This window comes from Echeneis naucrates, chromosome 20 (assembly GCF_900963305.1).
Source record: "Echeneis naucrates chromosome 20, fEcheNa1.1, whole genome shotgun sequence".
Taxonomy (NCBI): Eukaryota; Metazoa; Chordata; class Actinopteri; order Carangiformes; family Echeneidae; genus Echeneis; species Echeneis naucrates.
Genome location: NC_042530.1, coordinates 4,581,624 through 4,591,881, shown reverse-complemented (window position 1 = coordinate 4,591,881; position 10,258 = coordinate 4,581,624). Strand labels below are relative to the sequence as shown.

The window sequence follows — 10,258 nt, the reverse complement described above, 5'->3', positions numbered from 1 at the left end:
TGAAGAAGAACATGTTTTTGATTGGAAACAATACCAAACTGAACTCTTGACATCGATTAAAGACGTATTCAGCTGAACACAGCCTCACCAGCTTTACTGGCACAGAGATAAGAGTTGGTTTGTCAATGACGTGATCCGTTTAACTGTTTTTCAACTAATTATTATGAATCATATAAAAGATACTGGTGTGTAGATTTAAAGTAATTGTTGATCCGTCATCTCAGTGATCCTTCAAACTGAGCCACATTAGACACCAGGCCTTCCTTATTAACATACAAAGGTGCTTCTGGTTTTTATGATCATATAAAGCAGCTCAGGTGTCCTGTTCTGGTTTGTCTAAACATACCTGTCACAAAACAGAAAATAGGGAAAGCAATGGACGCAAATTCATCGTTTCATTCAACCTGCAATACAAAAACCAATCACACACAGATTAGTGATCGGGCTGACTGTCTGAAGTGATGTCACATTTTTCCTGAAAATAAAAATAAAAATTATTAATGGCTAAAGAAAGTGAGATAAACCAAACACTGAGTTACATAATTTTTTTTTTTACAGGTTTACACTTTTTTCCAAGCATCCAAATCTTGGCTCTGATTTGGGCCTTTGATTCTGGATTCATCGACAACAGGTGGAAGCGAAATGTTAAAAAGTGATCGTGTTGGAATTAAACAAATATATCAGAGTGATGTTGTCTCATATGGACCAAAACTCTGGGCTGGCTCCACAGTGAGGTGGCTGTCCCTGCTGCTCTGTGTGCGCATTTAGCGGGGTGTTTACGGTTTTGTGCCCCCTCCCTCTGCGCACTGAGGCTGGCAGGAGTCCTGCACTCCGGCTCCAGATCCGACGATGACGCGTGCGGGACGCCGTCCAGAAATCCGCTCAGCTCCGTGAAACAGCCGAGCCGAGCCGAGCCGAGCCGAGCCGTGAGCGCCCTGGACGGCCCGGGGGAGCGTTTTTGGTGCACTGCTCCGGTCTGAAGGGGGGAGAGAGCGCAGGGGAAAACCTCGGAACCATTTCTGCATGCAGCCTGCAGGGCGCATGAAGTCTGGGATTTAATTTCCACCCAGTCCGGCTCCTCCGGGGAAACGTGCTGTGCGCACACCCCCTTTTTGTTTTTTTATCCTTATTATTTAAAGGTTGGCTGATTACTGACTGAGAGCTGACTGCTCTGTTCATCTTTTTACAAGATGTTTTGAACACCAAGGTTGGTGTTGTCGGGAGGAGTGTGTGTGTGTGTGTGTGTGTGTGTGGAGGGGTTTCTTCATTGCGCAGACCAGCGGCGGGCCGTCTCTGCGCTGCCGCTCCGTCTCGTCTCCTCCGCCGCAGCGCAGAGAGACACTGACTCCCGGGCTCGGAGGAAGGAAAGGAAGTCCGGGCTGAAAATCTAGAAATATACCTTGGAAAATGACGATGTCCGTCCCGGAGAGGAAATCAGGGTCGGAGGGGAAGGAGGAGGAGAGCGAGGATGAGAGTGAGATCCTGGAGGAGAGCCCGTGTGGCCGCTGGCAGAAACGGAAGGAGCAGGTTGGTCTGTTTGTGTTTGTGTGAGATAATCAGCCTGCTCATTTTCACCACAAAGGGCAGTTTGACTGATGTAATGTGTGTGTTGTGTGTTTCACCATCCTCACTCCCTGACACCTCCCTCCATTTACTTAGCCCCCATTAAAATCTGTTTCAGATGGCGACAGGAACAGTTTGCTTATTTCACCCAGGATTTCTGTTTTTCCTCCTCATTCCTCAGTTTGAGCTCCATTTTACAACCCAGACAGACACTTGAATGACACGCTCAGTGGTGAATGAGATGAATGAGTGAGAGGCAATGAAAAGTTGATAAGTCAGTTGTGTTTAAGGACCAAGCTGCAGTTCAGACGACTGCTCATGAGATAATTTACTTAAATGCAACCGGCAGCTAGTTTGATAACTGATCCGTGATCCAAAATATCAAACTGCCTTCTTTGGTGTCATCTTCAACTGCTTATCCATTTCTGGGTCACGGGAGCTGCTGGAGCCAATCCCAGCTCACACTGGGTGAGGGGGGGGCGGGGTCACCCTGGAGAGGTCAGCAGTCCATCGCAGGGTCAACACACAGAGACAGACAGGGACCAACAACCACGCACACTCACACTCAGACCTACAGACAATATAGAGTCACCAGTTAACCCAAACGTGATGTGTTTGGATGGTGGGAGGAAACCCAAACACATCAAACCCCACACAGAAAGGCCTCAGGCCGGGAACCGAACCCACAACCTTCTCATACATTTGAAGGCTGGTCATTGCAGGGAAAGCACGTCACATGCGACAGTTATTGTCCACACATAGTAGCCTGGCGTCGTCTGTTAATCAAAGCACTGATGAAAAGATCGTGAAAATCAAGTTGCAGCTGCCGGACTGATGATTGGTGAGCTGCAGCGTGACATAACCTGCTGGCCTCGTCGAAAGGTTCCTCTCATAAATAATCCTCTGCTTGTTTCAGCAGCAAACATATCACACGCAGCGTGGCAACATTACCAGCTGAATTTTACAGCATCATCGCAGCCGGCTTGGAGTTGTTTGCAGAAGTTCGTTCACTATCAGACATAAAAAGCCAACGGCTGTTCTGAGGAGCAGCGGGTGTCGCCTCCGCTTACAGCTGCAGATAAGGTGAAGAATTTAAGCTGAAGGTTATCTTCTGCGAGCACACAGTGTCTCTGCCGTGCTGTGACCACCCGACCTTATTACACTGTATTCTTCTTTTAGAAAGACCCCCCCACACACACACACCCATACCCTCCTACCCTGCTGTTTTTCCACCCATTGATTACTCGTCTGTATTTTCTGGGCTGCCACCGTCTTTTCCATTTACCCCCAATAAGAGCGTCAGCCATGTCGGGCAGTTTGCTATCGCACAAATTCATATTAGTACATCCTGAAATGGAAATTACAAAACAATAAAATGCCATTGTTGTTCTGCATTACATGTGACATGGGCCCCCCCCCAAAAAAAAGTCACCATCATCAAGACTTTTAGACCTCAGAGAACGAGCGTCTCGCCATTTTTTTTTTTTGGATTGATTGGCACGACCATAAAGTGTTACTGTAATCATATCAGGCCATTTATGAATAGCAATATTGAATTACAGTCAGTTCATGTTACTACTTCTGTTTATGCTGTTATTGGACCTTCTGCCATTCTCACCAGTTCAAACTAAATTTATTGTGGGACGGCGTATTCGCTTAATGCTCACCTTGATGTGTAACTCAAGGCCAGACATTTGTCCGACTTCTCACACTATTTGTTTTTCTCCGGACCACCATAAACAAAATGAACCTCTCTAATATGACACCCATGTGCAGATGTTTCCCTGCTTCAGCTCTCGCTGTCAGCCCTGCAGGCTTTGGGTGTGTCTGAGTGGCAGGCAGCTTGAGATTCATATGAACAGTATGAGTAAATAAGTCAGTAGGTGAAAGTTGAGGATACATGCTGCTGTATCTGTTATTCAGCTCAGCCATTAAAATAAACCCGGGCCACAGTCACATGGTCAGCACATGGTATTGTTTTCTTGCATGGCTGTTTTTCTCAGCAGCTTTAGATTTTCACACTGGAAGAACGTGTTGCCTTTTATAGTCGGCGTGTCCCTCTGGACGCGACACACCGAGCATTTATTTTTCTCAGGTGCTGCTTCTGTGATTGGAGGGCACAAGTTCTGCTGAAAGTCACGCGGTTTTTGTGCCGGTGAGACTTCAATGTCGCGCAGCAAGATGACAAAAACTGACACATTTTCTTCCTGGGAACAAATGTAATACACTGGATAGTCATTTGTTTGCACAACTTTGGAGCCTCCTGATTGTGAATGCAATAGCTCAGCAATTTCTTCATATTTGGCACAAAGATTAGCTGATAAGATTTCGGTTGTCAAAAGTCAAGTTCATGGTGACTTCAAAACACATAGTTTTGTTCTTTTAGACTCTTCACATTATGCGCACACATTGACTTGGACTCGGGGAACACCTGATTAGAAAGGTCAAAATTTAGACACAACTTAAAAATCCACTGAACAATTATGATTACAAGTACAGTTATGTATTTCACACAATTCCTCGGTATGCAATAAAATGAGTATGCAAGCCAGAATATGATTTGCAGTCTACTTCTTGGATTGACATAAGACAGTCAGACTTCCACATAAAATTACACAAAGGTAATGCTTTGACTTACAAAATGTCGCTGTTGAGACATGAATCTGGCCAATCCAGTTCGTATGTTTGTCTAATGATTCAGTCCTGCAAAATATATTGTGCTCAAATGTGGAAACTCCGAAGTTTTCAAACACTGCAATGAGGTGTGAGGGCAAAGATCTCTTGAGAGGATAAGATGGCCGCAACAGCAGCAGCCTGAGAATCATCACATTTTGAAGTTTTCTTCCATATCACTGATAGTTATCTGCACACACACGGGGACACTGTAAACAGGAGAAGCTAATATCTAAATAAATATCGGAAAAAACAATAAGGCCCGTCACAACATGACGCCATTTGTCTGGCTCAGACAGCTCAGAGCAGAGGGAGGTGGCTCCATCAGAGAGATTGTTTACTTGAAGTCCAGCTTGGACATCAGATTATTACTGCCCCTGTTCTGATCTCGGCTCCATAATGCAGCAGGATAAGCCCCCTGAAGTGAACGCTACGGCCCGTCCTGCTCGTGGTGCACAGGAACAGCTCAGCACTCATTCCAGTCTTTGTGCCATCTTCTATTCCCCCGAATCTGTCTCCGTCTGCTCACAGACAGCATGAAACGAGACAAGACTGCGTCCGTTCATCATGGTGTTAATGCACCGATGAATGTGTCGGGACGAACTTGATGGGCAGATAATGTTTTCTGCGTTTGCACGTTAACCCAGATCCCATGCATGTGTCAGCGCTCACATGGGGCTGAGGAACCGAGTGGCACGCGTACAGCAACTAGAGTTGGTAAACACGGTGAAATCTATTTCTATTTGTTAGCATTGCACTTCAATATTTACTTTGTGGAAATGTTCAAATTCAGGGTCGGGGTATTGTGTGTTTGTACTCACTTTTGTAACTGTTGTACACAACTACACAATACTCTTCTTCCTTTTCTGACATGATAGTAGGAAGTTAAATGTTCTTTATTAATAGCAGCATGATTGTTGATTGTGTTGTTGTACGATCTGGTAAGATATCTTCATCAGACTCTCTCTTGATTCACTTAATTCGTCAATTGTGGTCAAAAAAAAAAACTTGTTATGCTTTTGCATTACATGAAATGTATGTTTTTGTCATGTTTGCAGAGATTTTCTTTGTTTTACATAATTTTAAGTAGCCTCTGCCACAAAATATAGAGATTTAAGGGAAAAAAAGAATGATGATTAGAATGATATCCAAGAATTCAATACAAGAGAAAGTTGGAAACTAGTATATGCAGCTCTGTCTTCCAATAAGTTACCGCCTCTCGTAACGTGTGATTTGTGCGTCGTGTGTACATTATGGGCTCTCTGTCAGTTCTCTGTCGTGATCATAGTAAGAAATGGACAAAAGTAAAACCAGCCCCAGTGTGAGGTGAAATAAAAACATGTAGAAGCTTCATTTCTTGTATGTGAAGGGTTACATACAGTTCACCATTCATATGTTTTTTTTTTTTTTGTTTTTTGCAGCTTGTCAAAAGGGTGAGGGCTCGGGAGAAATACCGTGTTAAATATCAGAGGCCTTTGGCACTCTCTGTTGGCACACTGATTGTGCACTGATGTCATTGTGTATATCGCTAAACCTCCAGCAGTTTTTGTATATTTTCTGACTTTGTAGAGATGGCGCCATTAAACTGGGCGAATGCCCCGCAGAGCACTGCCCGTTAAAAGCCCCCCCGTCGGGCTGCCTTTCCTGCGGGAGCCTCTTAATGACCCACAACACAGTCCTTAATAATCCAGCAGCACAGGCATGCCCGTCGGTTTGACAGCTGCCCTACGAGGAATGACATCCACTCAGATTTCCCTGGAGGAGACACGAGGAGCCGACACAGTCAGCCTTGATCCACCTGTTAACATGCTGCCCCCCCCCTCCAGCTTGTTGCTTCGCGATTACAGGTTTTCTGGGAAAATCCCTTGATTCTCCTCATTCTCGGTTGTTTTTAGCCACACTTGTGCCTGTCTGCGGCTTGACTGCTCCCCCACTTTGGTTCATACAAAAATATCTTCACCTCTGATAAACCGGCTTGTGCAAATATAGATTTTTGCCCAAGGAGGAATTTTAATAATTTTCAGATCTGCTGACTTTTTCTTCCATTGTTTTTAGTGAAATATTTCAGTAATAATTGAGGTTTCGTCATAATTCAGCACCGTCAAGCTTACCTACATATCAAAAAGAAATATAAGTCTTTAGGGATAGGACACATACATATCTGGGATATGTATGTAGCAGTGCAGGTGTATCGCTGAAACGTTAGCACGGTTTCATCTATGTGACAGTCAGATGAACGTTAAAGTGGTCTGATGGTGGAAATAGACCTGTAACTGATTTATGAATGCTTTAATGACTCTGTGTAATTTACCTTGTCACATCTGGTGGCATACTTTGTTTTATAGCCGAGGTGTCTTTGACCTCGCCTGTTAGATTGGACTAAAGATAGCATTCAGTTTTTAGCTGTGCATTTTTACGACTGCTGTTGTAAAGTTGCACTACACACCTCTGAGCCACAAGGCTGTTCAAACTAGAACAGCAAATTAATGGGGTCACGCATTGTTGTGTTTACATGAATGTTTACGTAATTATTGTCTTTTGTGCTTTTGAGCGCACAAAGAGCGAAGATGTCAGGGTCACACAGACGAAAAGCTCAATACTTCCTGGTGTTTACATTCTGCACGGGTTAACTCATCAGCCGACATCCTGACAATGAACAGCAGCTTGCTAATATCTAGAAAGAAGCTTCCACCCACTGATGTTCTGTTAGTAAGGAAATGTGTGGTTGTTGCAGCCAGTAATCCAAACCTGTGTATGATTTTTTTTTTTTTTTTTTTCTCTTCATGAGACGATTTCATCATAAAGGTTTATATCTCAGCATGTCAGACTAAGTAGATCAGCTCTCTCTGTAGATGACTGGCTTATTGACCCAATGACTGATTTCCCCAAATCATGTGCTACATGTGTCCTATAATTTAGTATGTAAAAGCTTTATTTGTTCCTACGTTCCCTTCCACCACAGCTATGGCATGTTGGCTAACCCCTAACCAACAAAATGGTTTCCAAATGGCTTCAAAATGACCAAAGAGTACTGAGAGTGAATTAAAGTGCAATGCTATAACAAAAAATAACAAAAACAACACAATTGAGTACATTTAAATGGAAATGTGCAGCAAAGAGGAAAGCTGTCAGGTAAAAGTGGAGGTGTGTTGAAGTCTAAGTTTGATATATTAGCTCTGTAGCAGGTTTATGGTCTCGATTTCTCGAAGTCTGGTTAAGTGCAATATGATGATAGTTTTTCAAATTGTGGTCACATTTTGAGGAAAATAGATGATAAAGCAGGGTATGCATTAGTGTGTGTTGACTGTGATTGACAGACCTGCGGGATAAAAACACAGAACAGGTCAGACTGCCCCTCCCCCGTTTTTCCAAAAACAAGATAACATCCAAATTGCAGTCTTGAGGTTTTAACACGGCAGAAAAGAGAAGAAAGAAGAAAATTGTCCACAACCGCCTTCCTAGATCAAAGGACAGTTTCTTTCTGTGTGTGACAAGTTGTGCATTGTTGGTATCTGTTTTGGACAGGGACTGGATGGTTGTGGTGTGTGAAATGTGATGTTTGGACAGTTGAAAACAACGAAAGAATAAGCAGCTAAACATTTCAGGTCACACAGTATATTGTAACTTTTTTAACTTTTTTAGGGGGGTTCTCAAAACCTGCTGTTGTGATCTTCAGAACTAGGTGACAAGTTGTGAAGTTAGGCCTCTTGGGGGGGTCAACAGATATTATGGGATGTATGGAGAGGTGACTGTCAGCATTTTCCAGTCCAGCTGTGTGAAATCGAGCCACCCAGATTTTCTGCCAGTTGGACAAGAAGCCTGGCATGAAAAGGAATCCTCTAGGAATAGCCGACAAGTCTGCGGGCTTTCAGGAAACTGTCATAGCAGTTCACGTCACATGACATCATGCCTCTGAGGAATAATGCTGTTCACTTTCTTAAGCAGGCTCCACACTCAGTCAGCAAGTCTTTTTGAAGGACATTGGTTTCTTAGAGCCATCTTTTGCCACTTCTGGGGGAACATTTGTTCTCAGGAGCAGGAACCTTGCCAGTTCCATTTTGACTTCATGATACAGACTGTGTAACCGCCCAGAATTATTCATCCCACTTCGATTCTCAGTGTCTGTTGCTGAGTTGACCTTTTTGTCGACGTGCACTAAAATGAAGGAAAACACTTCCCCTCAAAACGCACCGCTTCAGCTCGCTGACACTCATCTTCTGTACTGCACTGTCTGCAATTTATCACTTATCAGTACATGCATCACCACCTCTCCATCGCTGCAGTTCCAGCATCAGCTGATTATCAGATATTCTTTTTTGTGTCCCCGTGTGGAGCCAAATGGAGCGAAGCCTGACTGAAAGCGCCTGCTCTGACCTCAGTGACTCTGATGTGCTCTTATTCACTCGGTCCACACTAACGGTCATATAAAATCTGTACATCCCCTATGCATGTTTCCATCCATAACCTGAGCTCGAGGAACTAGAATAGAAAATTTTTCCCTTTCCCGATTCAGAGTTTTGCAAATTGCCTTGTGACTATGATCCACACAGAAGTGGAGTTATAATAACACTCTGAAATCACAGTTTAGTTCCTGTCATGGAATGTGATGTAAAGCCTTTAATACTGTAAGTGCTTTAGCCCCTCTGCTGTCTGCACTAACTCCTGTCTGATTCCCATAACTTCTGATTTAAAAGGGCTGATGTCGGAGCAGGGACACCATAAAATCAAAGAAGGTGCAGCTCTGGTCAGGTTTTCACGCCCGTCCCCACCTGCACTGCTTTAAGACAAAGGCCAGCATTCTCCATCAGTCATATTCAACTTTGAACAAAGAACTTGACTACCAGCCCAAAAACATTACACAAACCCTTAGTTTGGCTCCACAAACATGACTTTCCTGTGTTTCATTTATCAATAAGGGAGGGACACTGGCATGCTTTTACAACTTCAGGGGGAGCTTTCGTCACTCTGTTGATCAGCTAATACAGAATCTCCGTGTTGGTTCATTCCTTTGTGCCTAACATCAATATCCAGTGTCTTGACCTTTGAAAGCAAATATGGGATAGCTGCGATATCTGTGTGTGTGAAATAGGCACATAAAAAGGACAGTGTGTACACATTCAAAGGTTTTAATATGAGTGAGAGCACTGGCAGTTTCAGGGTTGCCTCGGCACATTTATCATATAAAATATGGTGTGATATTCTGCAGTACATTCATTTATCTGTTAAACCAACATTCACTTGATTTGTTTCACTTGTGAAAACACGTTGCCATACGTGCTGTACTCAATTCTATCTTGTATCTGCCTTTGTTTTTTTTTCCTGCTTAATCAGTAACCAAGTGAGAAGATGCTGGCAGAAAAACTGAACTGTTATATCTTCAACTGGACTCGTTTGTTATCATTTGTGACAAAAAAAAGGGCTTTGTCTTACTCACATTACCTGTCTCTGACTGAATAGAAATAACTTACAGCTTGTGCTTCTCAACCTGAAAACAGACCTTCACATTCTCATAAAATCAGCGGGCACCTAATTTGCATTCAGAATTTGAATGTGTTTTTGTTTTGTCATGCTGAAAGCAAAGCAGGTTAGTCTGACAGAGGAGCCGCAGCTTAGTTGGAGGTGATTCCCAGCAGCCATCAGTCAGGGGCGCGCCTGATGAATTAAATATAGAGACCGTGAATAAAAGTCCCCCGCCCTGCTTCACACTAATAAACAGGACTATAGTATTAGGTACAAAAGGTCACGTCCCCTGCTTTTATCTCAAGGAATAAATCTTTTGCACCATGAAAAATGAAGAAAAACTTAAATAATATCTGATCTGAAATTGAAGCAAAGTGTCCTCGAACCATTGGAACATCTGAAGAGTTGTTATTTCAGTCAGTCACTAGTATGTTTCTCATGTCCGGTATTTGCCATTTGTTTTATTGGCATGTTTCTGTTTCCATATTTGTAGTTCTGGAAAAGGAACATCATCCATCTTGGTCCAACCTTCAAAACCCTGACTGACTGATTTTTCCTTTAT

The 10,258-nt window shown here is 43.3% G+C and overlaps 1 protein-coding gene across 1 annotated transcript in view; it reads left to right on the top strand.

Annotated features, from left to right (window-relative positions):
• Positions 1-773: 773 nt before the first annotated feature.
• nrbp2b (nuclear receptor binding protein 2b) overlaps positions 774-10,258 on the top strand; it is a 28,371-nt gene continuing 18,886 nt past the window's right edge. The window contains exon 1 of the mRNA XM_029528694.1: positions 774-1,527. Within this exon, the coding sequence (XP_029384554.1) occupies positions 1,408-1,527 (120 nt within the window). The 5' untranslated portion in view covers positions 774-1,407. The remainder of the gene's footprint in view (positions 1,528-10,258) is intronic.